A 23,445-nucleotide genomic window follows, 5' to 3' on the forward strand; every position below is an offset into this window, starting at 1 on the left:
TTGAATGACACCATAAACAGAAATCCCAACTCGATGTTCCTGACGGATGTGACAGAAGAGGAATTATTCAAAATTGTAAATAAATGTAAATCCAAAACCTCAACTGATTTTAATGGAATTGATACGGAAATCTATGTTTAAAAAAATGTTAATTAAGAGATTTCAGAACCTTTACAGTGTATCAGCAAACTGTTCATAAATACCAGTGGAACACTCTCTTAGAACCAATACGGATACACAGCCAACATCTCAACATCGATGGCATTAATCGAAATAACAGAAGAGATTACCAATGCAATAGATGATTAACAGTGTGCAGCTGCAGCGTAGAACGGTATGGCATCAGGGGATTGGTCTTGAACTGGGTAAGAAGCTACTAAACTAATAGGAAGCAATAGGTGGAGCTAGGCGAACACACGTCTACAACGCTAAAAATATGTCTTACTGCGTACCCCAGGGATCAGTACTGGGACCAAAGTTGTTAAATCTCTATACAAACCACATTTGGAAAGTTACAAAGGACTTAAAGTTAGTACTATTTGCAGACATCACGACTGTGTTTTGTTCAGGAGAAAACACACAGAAGTTAATACAAATAATAACAGAAAAAATAAACAAATGAAAGAGATGGATTGACAAAAACTGACTATCTTTGAATCTCAGTAGAACTAAAAGAATGCTATTCTGTAACATTAGAAGAGAAAGTCAAACACAAATACAAATAGACGGAGTAGACATTGAAAGAGTCAAAGAAACCACATTTTTGGGTGTAATAATAGAAGATAAAATTAAGTGGAAATCTCATATACAAATATACAACACGGCGTGGCAAGAAATATGTCAATATTAAATGAAGCAAAATATTTCCTGTAGCAAAAATCACGCCATATTCTGTACTGCTCACCAGTGATACCATATCTGAGTTATTGTGCAGAAATATGGGTACATAACTACAAAGGTGCCCTTAATTCACTAACCGTGTTACAAAAAGGTTGGTTAGAATAAAATTTAACATTGGATATAGAGAACATTCCAACCCTTCATTTATTGAATCAAAAATATTGAAATTCAATTATTTAGTGCATTTGCAAACAGCTAAAATTATGTACAAAGCAAACTATAACCTGCTACCCAAGAATGTACAACAATTATTCTCAACAAAAGAGGACAAATATAACCTTAAGAGAAAAAATTGTATGAAACATTTGTATGCCTACAACACCTAAAAGCTTTAGCATATCAGTATGTGGTACTAAATTATGGAATGGATTAAGCAAACAAATCAAACAAAGTACTAATACAATCCAGTTTAAGAAACTGTTCAAACTCAAAGTGTTTACAAAGTACAACAAAATATCCAAATCCTAAAAAACAATTTAAACGTTGTTGAAAAACGAGATAATCTTGTGCATCTCATTATGGGAATGACAATTGATTTAACTATTTATTGAGAACTTTATTATTTATGCATTTAAATAGTGTAAAATCTGAGAACAGAAAGTGAACATGTGTTAGGGATTGCTCTGCTTCTTCCTACTTGCTTTCTGACATTTTGTAATGAGAAACAGGAAATATGTGATGTATCATATTGTAACTGGATGTATGTTTGAAATAAACTTAATACCATACACCATAATATGGGACTGATTTCAGTATCGGATGGAGACACCCCTAGTTTCTTCACCTGTGTGCTGTATGGATTGGTCAGTTTATGGAGTAGAAATTGTGAAGTGAAGCGTTTTAAATCCCCACTCAGACGAGAGCCTGTGTTTTAATTTGATGTGTAGGGTTGAGTAAGCCTGACAGACAAAAGTGTCAACTGCAGACAAAAAGCAGCTTTCAAAGCAAGGTCGAGCCGTATTCAAGCTTTAATTTAGTAGCTTTTTACATTCACTGAAATGTTGTAAGTGGCATTTTACCACTGTGATGAATGTGAATGTCAGTCTATCTCTCTGAAGTGTTTAATCAAAGATATATACATCTACCTATACCTCCACACTCTCTCATAGTGCTTGTTTCCATACACATTGTGCATTGCAGTACATATGTGAGTGATGTTTTGTCTTTTGTGGGACGGTAGATAGGTGCGTCTGCTTCTCAAACCTCCAAAGACATGCACCTGGGGATAGGTTGATTGGCAACACTAAATTGTCCCTAGTGTGTGAATGTGAGTGTGAATGTTGTCTATCTGTGTTGGCCTTGTGATGAGGTGGCGACTTGTCCAGGGTGTACCCCGCCTTCCGCCCGATTGTAGCTGAGATAGGCTCCAGCGACCCCCCGCAACCCCGAAAGGGATAAGCGGTAGAAAATGGATGGATGGATGGACATTTTTAGAGTATCCCAATTCAGCCCAGAAATGGCACCATACCAGCCCCCGAGTTCATTTCAATACTTGAGAGACAAACATTTTCTTTTTGCTGCTAATTTCTAAAAACACTCTTGTTCCTGTTGTATAGAGGATCTTGGGCCATTGTAAACACATTGGCAGATCCTTGCATTGCCATTTTAAAGGCCTACTGAAACCCACTACTACCGACCACGCAGTCTGATAGTTTATATACCAATGATGAAATCTTAACATTGCAACACATGCCAATACGGCCGGGTTAACTTATAAAGTGCAATTTTAAATTTCCCGCTAAACTTCCGGTTGAAAACTCCTTTGGATGATGACGTATGCGCGTGACGTAGCCAGTGAAACAGAGGTATGGATCCCCCATTGAAGCCAATACAAAATAGCTCTGTTTTCATCTCATTATTCCACAGTATTCTAGACATCTGTGTTGGTGAATCTGTTGCAATTTGTTCATTGCATTATGGAGAAAGAAGCTGAGCAAGCAAAGAAGAAAGTTGTCGGTGCGAAGCGGAGTATTTTGTGAGGGAAGTCAGCAAAACAACACAGCCGGTGTTTCATTGTTTACATTCCCGAAAGATGCAGTCAAGATCAAAGAACTCGGACAACAGAGACTCTTACCAGGAGGACTTTGACTTCGATACACAGACGCCTGTAGAGAACTGGGACAACACAGACTCTTACCAGGATTACTTTGATTTGGATACACAGACGCAGACGCGGTACCGTGAGTACGCAGCTGCACTTCCAAACATTTGATCGCTTGCCCGTACGTGCGTGTCACGTACGTAACTTTGGGTAAATATATAAGCTTTATGAACCTTGGGTTAGATGAACGGTCCTTTGGGCTGAGTGATTGTGTGTGTTGTGCAGGTGTTTGAATTGTATTGGCGGGTTATATGGACGGGAGCTAGGAGCTAGCATAACAAACACCTAGGTGTTTTTATGCGGGATTAATTTGTGGCATATTAAATATAAGCCTGGTTGTGTTGTGGCTAATAGAGTATATATATGTCTTGTGTTTATTTACTGTTGTAGTCATTCCCAGCTGAATATCAGGTCCCACCCGCGCGCTTCCAAACATTTGATCGCTTGCCCGTACGTGCGTGTCATGTACGTAACTTTGGGTAAATATATAAGCTTTATGAACCTTGGGTTAGGTGAACGGTCATTTGGGCTGGTTGTGTTGTGGCTAATAGAGTATATATATGTCTTGTGTTTATTTACTGTTGTAGTCATTCCCAGCTGAATATCAGGTCCCACTCGCCTCTCACAGCATCTTCCCTATCCGAATCGCTTCCACTCCCCACCAGTCCTTCACTTGCACTTTCCTCATCCACAAATCTTTCATCCTCGCTCAAATTAATGGGGAAAACGTCGCTTTCTCGGTCCGAATCGCTCTCACTTCTGGCCGCCATCACTGTAAACAATAGGGAACTTTGCGGAAAGGTTCAACTGACTACGTCACGCTACTTCCGGTAGGGGCAAGGCTTTTTTTTGTCAGATACCAAAAGTTGCGATCTTTATCGTCGTTGTTCTTTACTAAATCCTTTCAGCAAAAATATGGCAATATCGCGAAATTATCAAGTATGACACATAGAATAGATCTGCTATCCCCGTTTAAATTAAAAAAAATCATTTCAGTAGGCCTTTAACCTAGCAAATAGAACATTAGGGTGTAAACTTGTGATTTACAACTGAGGCATTCCTTAAGAATGAACTACCATGAATTGATTAACGTGGACCCCGACTTAAACAAGTTGAAAAACTTTATTCGGGTGTTACCATTTAGTGGTCAATTGTATGGAATATGTGCTGTACTGTGCAAACTACTAATAAAAGTCTCAATCAAAAAAAAAAAGAAACTTCTTTAATTCCTCTCTTTTTTGGCAGTAACTGCAGATGTAGTCAGTAGTCATTTGTTCAACTTTAGTACTTTTACACACGGTTCCATTTTAGGTCCTCTCTTTTTCATCATTAAACTAGTGGCTCGCGAGTTAAGTTAAAAAAAACTTGTGAGACGCTCACATTTATGCAGACGATTCTTAGGAACACTAGAGTGCTGTTGTAGACTAGCTTTTTTGCAGAAGGTCCTTAAAAACAGGAAGTAAATAACAATAAATAGACCAAAATCACAGGGGTTAGTGCGTGTGCCTCACAATAAGAAAGATCCTGGGTTCCTGTGTGAAGTTTGCATGTTCTCCCCGTGACTGCGTGGGTTCCCTCCGGGTACTCCGGCTTCCTCCCACCTCCAAAGACATGCACCTGGGGACAGGTTGATTGGCAACACTAAATTGGCCCTAGTGTGTGAATGTTGTCTGTCTATGTGTGTTGGCCCTGCGATGAGGTGGCGACTTGTCCGGGGCGTACCCCGCCTTCCGCCCAAATGCAGCTGAGATAGGCTCCAGCACCCCCCGACCCCGAACGAGACAAGCGGTAGAAAATGGATGGATGGATGGAGACAAAATGTCAACTGTAAAGAATGCTGGTATTCCGGAATATACAAATATAATAAAATATACTAACAATACCCCCTATACCCGAAAAAAACTAACAAAAAAAAAAATCTTAGCTGAATAACCCTTATATAGAGTGAAGTTTTTACATAAGTAATGCTTGCTTTTCTTATATTGTACATGCATGCTGTACTGTACGTCTTTGCTGCTTGTGTGTTAAATACCCAGCTGTGGTAGCCGTGTCCTCCTTAACTCCCTTTTGTGACCCAATACCCTTCAGGTACTCATTCCAGGATGAGGAGGACATGTTCATGGTAGTGGACCTCCTGCTTGGAGGAGACCTCCGTTACCACCTGCAACAGAGTGTCCAGTTCAGCGAGGATGCAGTCAAACTGTACCTTTGTGAGATGACACTCGCACTGGACTATCTCCAGAGCCAGCACATTATCCATAGGTATGAATTATCTTTTGAGTTCATTTCATGTTCTTGTCACCCTGCATGTTTGTATTTACATCAAAATTGTAAGAATCCGATTGTTGGCCTCTTTGGAGCCATGGGAATGTGCAATATTCAATGTAATCGTGACTCCCTCTTTGTTCATGAGCTAGCTCATCGCCAAAGCTGCATCCCCACAGATAGCAAGGAACAATGTGTTGACGGGAGCACACAGAATGTCAGCCAAATGAAAAGAGCGATAACACTCAAAATGACTGCCGGGGATGTGAGGTGGGCAGGCACGGAGTTCAAATAATCCTAGCCATAGATGAGGAGACCACAGTTGATGGACAGTTGGGTAAAATGGGACATTTATAAGCGTGCTATCTCAGTAACCTAAGCTCAGGATTTTTGCAGGGGAACTGTCAAGCGATAAAGCCACCAGCCAGGCTGCGCAAATCTTTTTTATGTGTGTATGTTCTTTATCTTAATGTTGTCTCGCAGGGCTAGTTTCAAGTTGTTTGAGCAAAAACTTTGGATCTGAGGAACACAATTTCCTATTTTCAAATTGTTTTACACCGGGAATATAAAGTATATCTTAATTCTAAGACTGTATCAGCAATTATTGGTCTGAGCCTTGTTTCAAATAGACAGGTATTTTTAAGGGGAACTGTACTTTTTTTAAAAATGTACCTATGGCTCACAATCCTTATCTAAGACAAGAACACGTTTTTATTTTTTTATTTAGACTTACACTTCCTTTATTGTCATTCAAATTTGAACTTTACAGTACAGATAAGAACAAAGTTTTGTTGCAATAGCTCGTTGTAGTGCAGGATGAAGAGCAATACGGTGCAGATATAAATAGATTTACTGTACAGATAAATATATTGTACTTTTGCATATGCATCGACATTTACGGATGGACAATACAAATGTTATGCATTCTAACTAGTAAATAAATGCGAGCAAAACGCGGCGTACAATGGAGCCTATGGGAGTTGCTCTATTCTTCCTATAAAGCGCTTAAAAAAAACATCCAAACACCTCCATCAAACTTTTATATACACGCTGTAAGTATATATGTAATGTAGTAACAGGCACATTCATAATAACATTGAATATCTATGTATTTTGCTCATTTTAAGCATACAGCGGTGCATTAATTTCACTAATGCATCTCAACGTTCGCGTTTTCCTTCGACAACATCACTTATTACTAGAGATGTCCGATAATATCGGCCTGCCGATATTATCGGCCGATAAATGCTTTAAAATGTAAAATCGGAAATTATCGGTATCATATTTTTTATTATCGGTATCGTTTTTTTGTTGTTGTTTTTTAAATTAAATCAACATAAAAAACACAAGATACACTTATAATTAGTGCACCAACCCAAAAAACCTCCCTCCCCCATTTACACTGATTCATACTCATTCACACAAAAGGGTTGTTTCTTTCTGTTATTAATATTCTGGTTCCTACATTATATATCAATATATATCAATACAGTCTGCAAGGGATACAGTCCGTAAGCACACATGATTGTGCGTGCTGCTGGTCCACTAATAGTACTAACCTTTAACAGTTAATTTGACACATTTTCATTAATTGCTAGTTTCTATGTAACTGTTTTTATATTGTTTTACTTTCTTTTTTATTCAAGAAAATGTTTTTAACTTATTTATCTTATTTTATTTTATTATTATTTTTAAAAAGGACCTTATCTTCATCATACCTGGTTGTCCAAATTAGGCATAACAATGTGTTAATTCCACGACTGTATATATCGGTATCGGTTGATATCGGTATCGGTTGATATCGTTATCTGTAATTAAAGAGTTGGACAATATCGGATATCAGCAAAAAGCCATTATCGAACATCCCTACTTATTACTACTCACTGCAGACTTCATAAGAGCCTACAAACATAATAAAACATCACTTAATGTACAATGTCTGCTGTCATTTTGATGTTCATATATTCCCATTTAGATGAATAATCCTCACCAAGAAAAAAGCGGAGTAAAATCAAGTGTCTTTTCGCGTCTTTCTCGCCATTGCATTTATCATTTATTGCTGGGTCTAAATTTACCAACTTGTCGGATTATGTCCTCATCCTTCTACTATCAATGTGAGAGGCATTGTTTATGATCTAAAACAGGGGTCACCAACCTTTTTGAAACCAAGAGCTACTTCTTGGGTACTGATTAATGCGAAGGGCTACCAGTTTGATACACACTTAAATAAATTGCCAGAAATAGCCAATTTGCTCAATTTACCTTTAACTCTATGTTATTATTAATAATTAATGATATTTACACTTAATTGAACGGTTTAAAAGGGGAGAAAACACGAAAAAAATGACTATTAAATTTTGAAACATAGTTTATCTTCAATTTCGACTCTTTAAAATTCAAAATTCAACCGAAAAAAAGAAGAGAAAAACTAGCTAATTCAAATCTTTTTGAAAAAATTTAAAAAATAATTTATGGAACATCATTAGTAATTTTTCCTGATTAAGATTAATTTTAGAATTTTGATGACATGTTTTAAATAGGTTAAAATCCAATCTACACTTTGTTAGAATATATATAACAAATTGGACCAAGCGATGAGGTGGGACTTGTCCAGGGTGTACCCCGCCTTCCGCCCGATTGTAGCTGAGATAGGCTACAGCGCCCCCGCGACCCCAAAGGGAATAAGCGGTAGAAAATGGATGGATGGATGGATGGATGGACCAACTATATTTCCAACAAAGACAAATCATTATTTCTTCTAGATTTTCCAGAACAAAAATTTTAAAAGAAATTCAAAAGACTTTGAAATAAGATTTAAATTTGATTCTACAGATTTTCTAGATTTGCCAGAATATTTCTTTTTGAATTTTAATCATAATAAGTTTGAAGAAATATTTCACAAATATTCTTCGTCGAAAAAACAGAAGCTAAAATGAAGAATTAAATTAAAATGTATTTATTATTCTTTACAATAAAAAAAATAAATTTCCTTGAACATTGATTTAAATTGTCAGGAAAGAAGAGGAAGGAATTTAAAAGGTAAAAAGGTATATGTGTTTAAAAATCCTAAAATCTTTTTTAAGGTTGTATTTTTTCTCTAAAATTGTCTTTCTGAAAGTTATAAGAAGCAAAGTAAAAAAAATAATGAATATATTTAAACAAGTGAAGACCAAGTCTTTAAAATATTTTCTTGGATTTTCAAATTCTATTTGAGTTTTGTTTCTCTTAGAATTAAAAATGTTGGGCAAAGCGAGACCAGTTTGCTAGTAAATAAATAAAATTAAAAAAATAGAGGCAGCTCACTGGTAAGTGCTGCTATTTGAGCTATTTTTAGAACAGGCCAGCGGGCTACTCATCTGGTCCTTACGGGCTACCTGGTGCCCGCGGGCACCGCGTTGGTGACCCCTGATCTAAAATAAACTCTCACGAGCTCCGAGGCGAGGAAGCAGCTTACCAGCCGATTATGTCAATAAAGCAGTAACAAGCTCGTTAGCGCTCTGTGATCACAGCGCCGCTAACAATGTTTTGTCCCTGTTAGCGCTTATAATAGCAACATAACTAATACTTTGCTAATATTCAGGTCACAAAATATAAACGGAGTATTTTTGGTGTTTTTAGGATGATTAATTAGAGTGCTTTATGGGAGGAATAGACAACCTCTCAATAGCAACAGTATGTGCACATGCACACATTTAATTGGATTAAAAAAAATGCTTCATGTAAACACACCATTCGGAATATTCTGACCCGATCACACATGTTCTGATCAAAATTTTAATCAGATCGAGACAGGTAGTTTATGCCGAAAGTCATTCAGATTGTAGCACATGAAAACACATCTTACTTACTGCGCATGTCAGTGATGTGGAGCGTGGACTAAATGTAATAGTCTCAGAATGAAGCGATTGTCATGCTGCTGTCTCCCCCCATTCAACATGTACAGACGTAGCGTTATATACTGTTGAGTTTGTTGCTTTAAAAACGAGACTAGCAAAAACTAAAGTATGGTCTGGGGTGTCATGTGTAGATGTAACAATAAAAGAAGGGATCCAGTTGTCGTCTTATCGAGCTGTTTTATTCACGTCATTACAGCTGTTTCAAGTACTAACTATTAGCCTCAGGAACATACACAGAATGTCGTAACATAAAAACAAGCCGCAACCTGTACATAATCACAACATAAAACACACAGAACAGCTCCATCTCAAAAAGAGAGGTAAAACAAAAGTCGTGAACAGAAGGAAACAATGATAGATAAATGCTGTTATAACGTTGAAAAAGCAGAAATGCACAAAGCCATGTTTGTTTACAGTGGAAGTGACTGCTTAGTCAGCACCTGCAGTGAGTGAACTCGTCCAAAAGATGGCGTCATAGCACAATTAATAACACACCTTTCCGTTTATTTCAGGTTCTGCGCATGTCAAAGCAAAGTATTCCGATTTAAGGTGTGATGCAAGAAAATGCAGGTCATAATCAGATAATTTAAAATCTTTTTTTATAAATTTATTTTTCATTCAACTTTGTCTCTCCATTGTTATTTACCTTGGTAAAAAGCTAACTAACAGAGCACAGATCGCATCGACATTTCCTTTGCTTTAAATGCACTTGCATCACATAGAGCAAGGTCCACTTTTCAAACTGAGCAAGTTATTCATGTCTTTGGTGTGTTTAGGGTGAAATGTTACCATACTCACCATGTTTTCACCCACAGGAGTGTTGCCCATTTTTCTCTTCATGTCACTGTCGGTCAGTATTCACACTGACTCACGCATGTTTGTTTCTGTTGAGAAAACGCTAGCGATGATGTCATCAATTTTGTCCACAAATGTATTTGTCTGGGACAAATTTTATTGTAGATTTTTGTCAACAATGTACTACATTTATGTAGTACATACATTAGTTATGTCCCTTTTGGAAAGTACTGTTAATCTGCACACAAAGTCCGGCGTTCTTTTTTTAACTTTTATTGAGCAACCCATGCTAACACAGCTCAATTCCAACACTTATCTTGTTCCTCCCAAATGCACATCTATCCTCGTCTCTCATTTCCGCAACACCAACGCTTCCTCCTCCTTCGCCAATCACCTTACAGGCGTGGTATGTTCGTGACATGGGAACCTATTCAGGAACACAACATCAACCCCAGATACTGTCCCCCCCTTTCAAAGTCCATCATCCCCAAGGGGGACAACAAAATCTCTCAAGTGGGCTGGTCGCCGCCTCAGCCTTCAGGATCTTGTCGAAGTAGCAGTGTTCTGTCTGGCTGGGGGAAAAATGTTACAGGAAGTGTTACATCTTGTGAAGGCTAGGACGAGGTCCCCGGGATGGAAGAACAAGACTCTCTAGTCCCTGGGGTGAGGTCCATTCTCTCCGGTAACTCCACTCCTAGTCTTGCAGGAGTGCCCATGCCCCGGTACGGTGCTAGCGGGTCGCGGTGCAGGACAACTTTTCTGCCACGGGGTAGGCGTTGGACCCGGTACACAACTTTCCCGAGTCTTTCCAACACTCTGCAAGGGTCCATCCAGTCACTTTCCAGCTTCGGGCATCTTCCCTTTTTCCGTTGGGTGTTGTACACCAACTCTTCAGCGGTGAGATGTCACCCTTTTTCTTGAACGTCGTAATTCCTCTTTTGTCTACGACTAGCATTCCGCAGCTGGTTCCTAGCAAATTCATGGGCTGACTCCAGCCGGTCTTGTAGTCTCTTAGCATACTCAGCTCCTGGCGGTTCAGCTGGTGCATCCGGGGGTCTACCCATCATCATTTCAGCGAGTGTGTGGACCTCTCGACCCAGCATTAAAAGGGCCGGGGAGCAAGAAGTGGATTCATGAACAACTGACCTGTATGCCATCAGCACGAGGGGAACATGGTAATCCCAGTCCCGCTGATGTTTAGCCATGACAATTGCCAACTGGTGTACCGAGGTGCAGTTAAATCTCTCCACAAGCCCGTCACTCTATGGGTGCAGGGGTGTGGTCTGGGACTTCTGAGTGCTAAGTTTCTCGCACAACTTTGCAAAAAGCCTTGACTCAAAGTTTCTGCCTTGATTGGTGTGAATGATCTCTGGAGCACCGAACCTGCTGAACATTCCTTCCAACAGCGCGTCTGCAATAGTTTCAGCTTCTTGGTCAGGCAGGCTTTATGCTCCAGGCCACTTTAGTCCATTACTGTGAGGATGTAGTGGTTACCTCTTTCCGTGCGAGAGAAGGATCCGAGGACATCTATCCCCACCCTCTCCATAGGACAGCCCGCAGGGAATTGCTGTAGCTGTGCATGTGATCTATCTGCAGGGCCCTTCTTTGCCACACAGCTGTCACAATGCTCACAATAGTCAACCACATCTCTTTTGTGTTGACCTCAATAAAAGGCTTGGCGGAGGCGGCTTAGGGTTTTGGAGATACCAAAGTGCCCAGATCTCAGGGCCCCGTGCACTGCTTGTAGGACCGACTCTCTCAAAGTTTTTGGAACCCCCATTTTCCAGGGGATCTCCCCTGTGGCTGGTACTGTCCAGCCTCTTTGTAGCACACAATCAGACATATGCAGGGTTTCAAACATTGACCAGAAGCCCTTTGTAGCGCGTGAGAGCATGGCAATCTCCTCCCACTGTGGTCACCACTGCCCAACAACCCATGCGCGCACGGGCCTTATGTCGTTGTCCTCTTCTTGTCCAAGCTCCCACTCCACTGCAGTGATGGGTGGCTGCAGCTGAATCCCTTCACAAACCACCTGTAATATGACACCGGGCCAAGGAAACTCTTCAGCTCATGGACCTACCTCGGTGTGGGCCACTCCTTCACAGTGCGCACCTTCTCGGGTATGGTGTCCACCCCGCCTTCGCCGACAAAAAGCAGCATTCTGGGGCTGTAGTTTTAAGCCTGCTGCTTTCACCCACTCCAGCACATGCTTGAGACCTGCCAGGGCTGCCTCATGAACCAAGATGTCATCAAGGTACACAACACACTCTTGGCGGGTAATGCCAGCGAGTACCTTGTCCATAAGTCTCTCGAACATGGCAGGTGCGTTGCAAAGACCAAACGGAAGCACCCTAAACCGCCACAGGCCTGTCGTTGTAATGAAAGCTGTCTTGGGTCTGGCGTCGAGGGTAAGGGGGACTTGCCAATAGCCACGGCGCAGGTCGAGAGATGAAAACCAGGAGGACTCAGCCACACAGCTCCAACATGTCTTAGAACACTGTTTTGAGCATTGAGGGTCTGAAGTTGACACAGAAGCGGCACTCATTCTTCCCCTTCTTTGGGACCATCAAACCGGCGATGCTCAGGGACTCGCAGAGGGCTCAATAAGTTCAGCACGTTGCATCTCTTGTAGGGCCTTATTAGCAGCAGCTTGAGGGGCCAGTGGAAGCCGTCTCGGTCTCATCCTGATTGGGTGGGCATCCCCTGTGTCAACATCTGGCCGACATCATCTTCAGAGAGCGAAAAACAGTGCTTATAATCTAGCAAGAGTTGCCACAGCTGTTCTTGTTTACTCTGGGTCAATCAATTGCAGTTTTTCTGCCAGACCTCTCTCACAATCGGCATTCTTCCCCATTGCCGGGTGGTACAGCAGCCATAACGGGGGTTGCAGCATAGCCATCTGTGGAGAAGTAGCAGGATAGACAAAGGGGTTAACTGTCTTTTTGACCGCTAATGTGACGCTGTGGCTAACAGAACAGCTTGAATGAAGGGGCTTGCCTGCACATCTGAATAACATGCCCATTTGGGAAGGTGACGGTACCCCTCTTGGCGTCGATGACACAGTCCAATGCTCCAAGCAGATTCACCCCAAGAATGCATACTTCCAGATTAGCAACCCACACCGAGTGCTGAACAGATGTGTTCCCCACCCCCAGAGTCACCACAACTTCATTGGAGTCTTCTCTCCGGTGACTCTCTGAAGCTTTACTAAGGTGGGCAAAACGGCAACCCCTCGGCACCACCTCTGGCTTTTTTATTTTTGCAGAGGACCCTGTGTCCACTAATGCCGTGCAACGTATGTCTTGAGCATCGATCGTCACGTAGGGTGGCTGCCCGAACCAATTGGGTCAGCAACTCCATCCACGCTGGGGCACCCGGCACCAGGTCCGGCCACATTTGTTCTTTCACCAAAGGTGTATCACCAAGCACGACCCTCTGAGCACTGGTGCACAGCATCTCTCTCTCTCTATAGCCACCTCAAGGACTGCCTTGAGGGATGTGGGGTGGGCCAGGAGTGTCTGAACACGCAAGTCAGCTGGTAGCAGGGCCTGGAGGAAGTGATCACAGGCTAGCTACCACTGGATGGCTGAAGCATGTGAGAATAGCACGAGAATAGAGGTGGACCAGTCCATTGATGTCGTTAGCCTGGTCCCTTAGTGATTCTCCTCATCGCCGCAGACGACTGCGTAGCTCTGAGCGCAGTAAGCTATCTGCTGACCACAGTCCAAATCTCTTCTTCAGAGCCCCAACAAGAGGTCAATATTCACTTCTCTCTGCTGGGCTCAGTAACAGCCCAGCAGAGAGGCACATTGCAAGCTGGAGGGACATTTCTTTTGGAGACCATGTTCCAGCCTGTACCAACAGTTCAAGACGGGCAGGAAAGGCCTCCCAGTTCACCTTGCCGTCAAACCTGGGACTCTTCACTGAGGGCATAATTCCCCCATGTCAAGCAGTGTGCGCTGCAGCTGTGAACGCTGTCTCTCTCCTTCCTCCCTCTCTTTCTTTGTGGCGAGCTCCTCTCGGCAGGGATTCACACAAACTTCTGCAGCCGTTGCTGCCACCGCAAGTCCCCACTCAATGTCCTTCCTCTCCCGTTTAATCTTGACAAAGTCGCCATTGTGACACGTACCTCCTGATGGCGTAGCAGGCTGAGCGCACAAGAAGTACTAGTATGCGCAAACTTTTACCTCTGACACCAATTGTAGTGTCCAGAAGAAGTGCAGACAAAGTCTGACACTCATTTTTACTTTTATTGAGCAACGTATGCTAACACAGCTCTATTCCAACACGTATCTCTTTCCTCCCACATGCATGTCTATCCTCGGCCCTCATTTCCGCAACACCAACGCGTCCTCCTTCTTCGACAATCACCCTACAGGCGTGGTACGTTCACGACCTTGGGAACTCTAAATATCACCCACTCAGGAACACGACATCAACACCAACAGGTCGTTACACTATGAAAAAGGAGTAGGAATAAATAAGCTACGCTTCTTCCGACAAACAATTCGGTTATAACTTTATCATGTTCAAAATAAATTATTACTACTAAATATATTTTTAACATTTAAATAGCCTTTTTTTTTATTAAGAGTATTTCATCACAAATTACATTTTGACTGCACATTGACGTGAGCCCAACATTACCATCACTACCGTCAAACATGGAGGTGGAAACATTCTGCTTTGGGGTTGTTTCTCTGCTAAGGGTACAGGATGACTTCACCACATTGAAAGGTTGATGAACATGTGCCATCTACTGTACTGTCAAATCTTGGATGCAAACCTCCTGGCCTCTACCTTAACACTGAAGACATGTTGTGCACAGATTACCTGCATTGCAATGGTGTCATGCTTTTATAATGCTTATATTTTATTTGTGTTTCTGTAAACTCCAACGGATAGATCTCAAGTGTTCTACTGACTGTTAACCGTTTGTCGTCCTTATCCATGGTGGGAATGCAGCCTGCAGCCTTTGTTCAAACGTGCTGAGCTCACCATTAATTGTCAGCCAGTGAAAGAGCTGGGTACCTGCAGACCACAGATTTAGAAACCACAGTGAACCTTGTTCAAAACACTCTCCCTTCAAATAAGAGTGTATCGCTACATTACGCCTAATGTGTGTGGATGCACATGTGTACTGGAAGGGAAGTGTTTACCACACTTTTACCTCGATGCACACTTTAAGCACCTTCAATGTCAGTAGTGTATGATACACTGCCGTGCTCCTTCATTCCACACCAGACAGGCGGCTCTTACAATAGATGTAGCTGGCAAAAACTGCACACTAACAAAGAAATTAAAAGCACTCAAATGTTGGCACTTTTTCCCAGACCTTCGTTGGGAATCCTCTTTTCTGTTTTTGTCACACTTCTGTCTGCTCTTAGAGCCATAATCCAAACCATGGCCACCCTTCGTGCCACAATTTTGTTCCGCCCTGCAAGTTTTTGACAGGGAGAATACCATACAAGGATTTTGTTACACTCACTGACGGAAGAAGGTCTCCGGTCTCCTAGCAACAGTCAGCTGCTGCCACTATGCCCAAGGTGGTAAATGTGTTCTATTAGTGAAGGAAGAAAAAGGGCGAGTCTTCTTGTCAGTTTTTGGGAGACGTCGTGATTCAAATGTGTCAACATCTTGTTTCACCCAATGTTTTTCTACTTTTTCTTGTTGTGTTTTTTTTTTTAATCTCTTGCTACAGACGACATTAAACATCACAGGAATTATATAAATAAACAAAAGCAGATATTAGATTAGTGGTTCCTCAGAAGTGCAGTTACTATACTGTTGTGTTTGCTGCAACCTCTTTACCTTTTTTTCTGTTGGCAGACAACATTAGCATCATCTTAGCCCTGCATACCTTGCAAACATGAGGAGTAAAAGTCTTCAAATGCATGTGCTCTGCTTACCAGCGTGCTACGTGTTATAATTAATTAAGCCCTGCACGCTTTGTTAATCACTTTTGGATGGCTTAGGCGTTTGTGTGAGCTCGGAAATGTTAAAATAGGAGGATGGAGTATGGCTCGTGGGGACTGTCTGGTGCATTCTGGGATTGTTTCAGTTGAGGGGAATGTAACCTACTCAGTGGCCTAGTGGTTAGAGTGTCCGCCCTGAGATCGGAAGGTTGTGAGTTCAAACCCCGGCCGAAGACCCATTACCTCCCTGCTTGGCACTCAGCATAAAGGGTTGGAATTGGGGGTTAAATCACCAAAAATGATTCCCGGGCACGGCCACGGCTGCTGCCCACTGCTCCCCTTACCTCCCAGGGGATGATCAAGGGGATGGGTCAAATGCAGAGAATAATTTCGCCACACCTAGTGTGTGTGTGACAATCGTTAAAGAAAGAGAAGAAAGAGAACCTTCTTCCATCACGTTTTTCATGGCCAAAGTACATGTCACAGCAACATTTAGTTCACATCTGTGCATAGGTCTTGAAACACGTCCTACAGGTTTTCACACACACAACAAAGAACACACATTTTGGGCTTTAATGACTTATTTCAACGATTTAACAAGTTTACAATATAACCATCCAGGGTTGTCGATAGTATCAATACCGCCGTACCAAAGCACCAAAAATACATTGATACATGATTTTTTTTTCAGTAATGTCAGTACCAAATAATGTACGACACTTTTTTCATTGCGAGCCGCCTCAATTCTCCGCACGTGTGCAAAATTGAGCAAAAGCGCCAAAGAAGATCTTATAAATAAATAAATAAATGGGTTATACCTGTATAGTGCTTTTCTACCTTCAAGGTACTCAAAGCGCTTTGACAGTATTTCCACATTTACCCATTCACACACACATTCACACACTGATGGAGGGAGCTGCCATGCAAGGCGCTAACCAGCAGCCATCAGAGGCAAAGGGTGAAGTGTCTTGCCCAAGGACACAACGGACGTGACTAGGAAGGTAGAAGGTGGGAATTGAACCCCAGTAACCAGCAACACTCCGATTGCTGGCACAGCCACTCTACTAACTTCGGCCGTCCCTTCTGTCATAAAAAAAAATAAAAAATGAGCCAATGTTTTCCATATATTTATTTACTCGTGTAAGCCTCTCACTAATGCCAATTTGGTGCTTCCGGTTCACCCTCGCTCATAAACCAATCATAATTGAAATGTGGCAAGGTAGCATAACTGTAAGTGTGGCGCAACTCCGCTTCACAGCACACCTCAGGCGCACCTGCTTTGCTGGAGAATAAAACCTAGAAGAAATGAGCTCTGCTTTACTTTAGCAACTTTGTTGCTATATTTAGAGAGTAGAAGTATATATTAAAAGTAAAAGAGAAGTGTATCTTGTGTCATGCATTTATTCGGTAATCAAATACGGGCGGTCACAAAGGTATGTGCTGTGCGAGGGAGAGCAGAGATCCACCACCATGGACCCTGAAAGTGTGCCTTACAGCTTCTTCCCTCAGGCCATCAGACTCTTGAACGCATCATAATAATCCCCTCAATTCCCCCCAAAAATGGATTAACTCGCTGGAATATAAAGACAATATAACATACATTTGTAAATGTGGATGCATATGCAAAAGTGCAATATATTTATCTGTACAGTAATCTATTTATATCTGCACCTTATTGCTCTTTTATCCTGCACTACCATGAGCTAATGCAACAACATTTTGTTGAATCTGTACTGTAAAGTTCAAATTTGAATGACAATAAAGGAAGTCTAACTCTAAGTTAGATCAAATAAACTCAAACTCAAACTCAAGTCTACCACAGTGTGCATAAAACTTTAAGAAGCGTAGAACCCAACCTTTATCACTTGGAACGGCGTAGCTCGGTTGGTAGAGCGGCCGTGCCAGCAAGTTGAGGGTTCCAGGTTCGATTCCTGCTTCCGCCATCCTAGTCACAGCTATTGTCTCCTTGGGCAAGACACTTTTCCCACCTGCTCCCAGTGCCACCCACACTGGTTTAAATGTAGCTTAAAGATGTAGATAATGGGTTTCACTATGAAAAGTGCTTTGAGTCACTCGAGAAAAAGCGCTATATAAATATAATTAACTTCACTTTCATGCAGTGAGTGATAAGGGACATTCTTCTGTTGTTTGACCACACTTTAAACACCACTGGTTTATTTTTTTTAAACCAAAAATTTAAAGATTTCAAAGTATTGGTTCTGGGCACCCGAATAACACCACCATTTTAACATGTTACATGCTTTTAAATAAGAAAACACAACTTATAGATGACAAATATTGTATTACAAACAGTACACTTGCATGCACTGCAAACAACTACAGTAGTTTCATGAAGTAATAATAATGTATTGCATTTACTTTGGAGAGCAGATTTCGAGCTGCTTCTCCATCAAACACACAACCAGCAGCTTCCCCATATTTTCATGGGTAAATGTCCACCTTTAAAACATGTTTTAACCCTTTAAAAAATATTTTAACGGCCCTGATTCGCATAAATATAGATTTGTTTCTACTTCTGCATCAGTATGGGGCAGATTGTAAAGTCAGCTACATGCACACCATGTTTTTTTGTGATTTATTTCTTAAATACCATGAATATAATCTGCTTCTTCTTCTCAGCACCGTCTTTCACACTCACTTCTTTGTTTCCATGGTTGAAAAAAACTAAGTTATGTCTTGCTAGTTGTTAGCTAATGAGCAGAGCAGAGCAATTTGTCCATTCTTAAAGAACTGAAATTACATTTTCGGCACAATCCCACGGGACCGCCAACGGATCAGCCACTTAGGGCGCTCCTTGCTAGCAAAACACTGGATGTTTGGCAAATCTTTCAGGATTCATTTTGACGTTCGCTACGCCATGTCGCAGTGGGGAGGTATCGGAAGCTAGTTAGCAACTTGAAGCAAAAAAAATAGCTGAATGACGGCTTGCGTCGAAAAAAAATTGTAAGTTGGGACAGTCATAAATCGAGGTAGAACTGTATAGTTGAGCCAGTATGTATGATTTTGAACCTGTGTAAATAGGGGAAAACTTTTAAAAACAATTACTTTAAACCTTAACAATTTCACACATCTCAGTCTTCCCTAGATTAATTGCAGTGTTTATAGTGTGACACAAACTTTAGTTTTCTAACTATATATTAACCTTGTTTACTCTTTTGATTGTCACTGATGTAATTGTCCTTCGTTGTAGAGATGTCAAGCCCGACAACATTCTCTTGGATGAGCAAGGTAAGGATTTATAACACAATTTGGCCTGATTGCTCTTATGATTCATTAGCGCCTGAAACAATAAAACTCACTGCCACACTGCCATCTTCCTGAATTGCTTTATTAGGCTACTTACTGTATTCCCAGTTTGTTAGAAATATATATTTTCATTCTTAAACCAATGAAATCAAAAATGAGAGTACCGGTCGTCATAAGTCTGCCTTTCTGTCTGAAATATTGCACTGATCACCAGTTGTCTCTTTCACAACACACACGGGTTCCGACTAACAGAGTAGTCATGAACAAATAGTGTACACATAATGACTACATGCTATGTGTTGGTTTGGTTTTCTTTTCTTAACATTGTCTCAAAATGAATATGTGGACTGTTGCCTTCCCTCAGGTCACGCTCACCTGACAGACTTCAACATAGCAACAATAATTAAGGATGGCGAGCGAGCAACAGCCTTAGCTGGAACCAAGCCATACATGGGTAAATGATGTCCTTCCAACTTTATGGGAACAATTTTGAGAATGGAATTTTCTGTTTTAGCATGACACAGTGCCCCAGTGTACAAAAGGTAAAAAAACATAGGGAAGAATTTGACCAAAACCAAACTAAACCCAATCAGACACCTCACTAGGGCAGGCCTCTGTCTAACAGTAACCTCTGACTGCAAACATAATATTCAGTATGAATTGAAGAAAATCCAAGTCAAAATGCTGATTTTTGAGGAAGTCTCCCCAGAATGAGCCTTACACTCTTATTACAGAACTGGAAATAAGTTGGAGTAACAAACTGACACGCTGACAACAATGTTGTATTCAGATGCTTACATTGTGCAACTGATGCTGCCAACTCAGATGTCTGCCTATTTCATCACCCTTTCAGATAATTTGTGAAAAGCTGAGCTGTCTGTACTCTCTTCGTGTTCCCTCTCAGCTCCAGAGATCTTTCAGTCCTTCATGAATGGAGGGATGGGCTACGCCGTTGAAGTTGACTGGTGGTCACTAGGAGTGACGGTCTTCGAAGTTCTGAGGGGATGGGTAAGTCCTTAAGTGTAAAAACTGTACTCGACCTCATCGATGCTTCTTTTAGATACTATTTTTTTCTCTCTCTCTGAATTTCATCACTCTAGAGGCCATATGACATCCATGCCAGTAACTCACTGGAGTCTTTAATTCAGCTTTTCAGCACAGTTAGTGTCCAGTACACTCCAGCCTGGCCCAAAGATCTGGTTTCTCTTTTGAGGAAGGTAAGATGGAAACAAACTGGACTTTGTGAATCTCGCAGTGGTGTTTACTTCCAAATGTGAGTTTCCCTTGTTAAAATCCTAAAGCAGTGGATAGGGTTTTACTTTAGAAAACTCACAAACCTTATCCGCTGCTTCAGGAAACGAAGTTTCTAAAGTTAATGAAACTGAGCTCCCTTTTCTTCATTACTCGATTCACTCCACCCTACACCACTTTCACTGCACACACTCTACAAAGTATATTCATGTTATTATTGATGTTTTAGTTTCAGTTGCTATTGTTGTGTTACAGTTACGAGGAGGGTTTCAGGAATTTATGTTGGTAATAACTTCACCAACATAAATTTCCAAAATGTAACTTTACAACAGAAATGATGTCAGTAAAAGGGCAACTGCTCTTTTTTTGGAATTTTGCCAACCACCACTTCCTATATAAGACAAAAACACTTATGATTTTCTTTTTTATGCCTTCTAAGTCGTAATATACATCAAGTACGAGGTGGGTAACAATCCAGCTAATGGGAGTTATATATTGCATCCATAAAGCCCTTTAAAAAAAATCATCCAAAAACCGCCAACAATATTCCGTTTACATCTTGTGACCTGAATATTAACCAAGTATTAGCGATATTGTTATTATAAGCTCTAACACTGAAGATCTATATTTAGCAGCGCCGTGTTCACAGAAAAGTAACTTATGCAGCTATTGACATACTGAGCTGGTTAATCCTAGATTTTAATCATGCCTCCCACTTTTATATATCTTAGAGTAGAAGATTGTAGCCATAAACTGAGGAGTTGGTCAACTTTGGCATTCAACTTAAACCTGAAGATCGCGAGAAAGACACGAACAAGATGCCCGTTTTTTTTGGTTCTGTTTTTCTGTGTGAGGATTATGATTAATTCTACATGTAAATGGGAGGATAAGAGCATCCCGTCAATTGGCATCCGAGTGAGAGCAGACATTGTACAGTAAGAGATTGTTTTATTATGTTCGTTGTTTATATTTCTTGTGCAGATCTTAGCAATAGTGCGACTTGCTGGATCTGCTTATCGCTCAGCTTCTACATTTTTTTGACAATATAAACTCAACAGTAGAAGGTTCTGGATCATCATTTGTCCCAAAGTAGTGGTTGTTGGCTCTCATGAAGTCCACCATGATTGGTTGTTGTTGTTAGGGAAATAGCGAAAGTTGTGATGCGTCTGTGAAATTAACGCGCTGATGTATGCTTAAAATTATCAAAATACATTTGATCAAAATATTACATGATATTATGAATGTGCCTGTTACTACATTACATATACACTTACAGCATGTATATAAAATGTTGATGGAGGTTTTTGGATGTCGTGCTTTATGGGCGAAATACAGCGAATACCATTACCTCTCTGTAGGCCTGGGCAATATGGAAACCATTGAATACAAATGACATGATATCAAAACACGTTTTTCTTTTATTGGATCGAAAACAAGTAGTTGGAAATTACTTTGCATGCACTGCATCTTACTCCTAGAAAAATTCAGATTTGTATAGTGTTGTTCTTTTTAGACCAGATATCAATTACACTTTTTTGGAATCATTTTCAAAGAATTTAATTAAGAGCTTCCCTTGTTCCATGCCTTCCCTTGAATAGAATCATCCTGTTAACAAAATTGTAGCATTGCACGTTGCATGCAAATAAACAATCTCCAACATTGAGATCAATAAAGTGCAAAGTTCTGTCTGAATAACATACTTCTGTAAATAAAAATGTAATACTATACATTGTATCCAAATAAGTAATGAAGTAAAACATTGAGAGGACTATAGTTGGTTTCAGTAAGTAGATAAAGTAATCACAGCCTTTTTCATTGACACATCTTGGCGGTGTGCAGAGCGACTGCTTTAGTGATCGCTCTACGTATTGTGCTTGGGTCTCATCATACATGGCATCATCATACATACCTGGTGTAAATTATTCCACCATAGTAAGGTGATTTTTAGCCCGTAGTTCTTTTGTTTTTGCGTCTTGTTTGCCTCGTAAAGAGTTGTATTTCCCGCACTCGACTGCAGGCTTTGGTTTCAGATGCTGGAACAAGTTTGTTGTGAGGATGCCTTTTTGAAACAAACTTTGCACCGTGCAGTCATTTGTTCCACGCATGTTGCCTCAAAACCAAAGTACTGACAACACTTTTATTTGCTTTGAAACAAAACGTCTCACTCTGTTTAGCGTTTGCATTAGCCATGTTTTGCTATATGTGCCGCTAAGGAAATAATGGGACGGCGCAAGCTATGAAAGCTTCTCAGGGGCAAAAAGTATGCTGGACCAAAAGGAAAAAAAACTAATTTTAAATTGTCAGCAACAAGAAATGTTAATATATCGTTAAAATTGATACATCGCCCAGGCCTACTCCATTGTTAGCTAACTTTTGCTGAAGTTTATTTACGAGTTAGAATGCATTAAAAAAGAAAAACGTGTTCTTGTCTCTCAAATTTTTAAATGAAAAAAAAGTCAAGTCCTCTTTTAGTAATAGTCAAATGCTGAATATCACCAGGTCAGGCAAGATCTTGTGCCCTCTTATACAATGGTTCCTCGGTTAGTAATCCGTTCCAAAAGATAAAACATAGACTGAGTTTTTACCTTTATTGTAGATTCTTATTGGCAAAGACAGTGATTAACTGAAAGAGACAAGGGAAGAAAGAACCACACTGACACCACTTTCGTACTTTGCTTTAAAGTTTTTCTTAAATTCAGTAGTGTTTCTCACCTTGTTTATCAAAGTGCTGACACCTGCAACTTACTTAGATCCCAAGTACACATCAGCAGGTAGCAATAATTCTGAAAATTTGGTTTTCCTTAATAGGTCGAAACAAAACGCCAGATAATGTGTCTCCCAATACCCTTATACACACACACCATAAAAATACCCGTTTGTTGAAGCACAGTACATCTGACTACAGTAGCCATAATGCTCCGTCAATCTATCAAGCGGTGCGGCGCCGTAGCTTACCAAAGTCGAACTAAAACATGTTGACAGATTTTTGATCTCTGTGTGTAATGTTCTGTATTCTCAAACATCAAAGTTTTGGTGTTACTTGCTTACCTGTACT

At 40.7% G+C, this 23,445-nt stretch overlaps 1 protein-coding gene across 5 annotated transcripts in view; it reads left to right on the forward strand.

The window, feature by feature from the left end:
• Window positions 1-23,445, forward strand: part of LOC133657445 (serine/threonine-protein kinase 32C-like) — a 215,084-nt gene that overhangs the window by 149,421 nt on the left and 42,218 nt on the right. For all 5 annotated transcript variants that reach the window (XR_009827265.1, XM_062058788.1, XM_062058789.1 and 2 more), the window contains 5 exons: window positions 5,090-5,263; window positions 19,084-19,121; window positions 19,504-19,593; window positions 20,044-20,147; window positions 20,240-20,356. Coding sequence is in view for 4 of the 5 variants with exons in the window: in XM_062058788.1 (XP_061914772.1) it covers window positions 5,090-5,263; window positions 19,084-19,121; window positions 19,504-19,593; window positions 20,044-20,147; window positions 20,240-20,356 (523 nt within the window). In the remaining variant the exon portion in view is untranslated. The remainder of the gene's footprint in view (window positions 1-5,089; window positions 5,264-19,083; window positions 19,122-19,503; window positions 19,594-20,043; window positions 20,148-20,239; window positions 20,357-23,445) is intronic.

The sequence above is a fragment of the Entelurus aequoreus genome, linkage group LG09, assembly GCF_033978785.1.
Source record: "Entelurus aequoreus isolate RoL-2023_Sb linkage group LG09, RoL_Eaeq_v1.1, whole genome shotgun sequence".
Lineage (NCBI taxonomy): Eukaryota > Metazoa > Chordata > Actinopteri > Syngnathiformes > Syngnathidae > Entelurus > Entelurus aequoreus.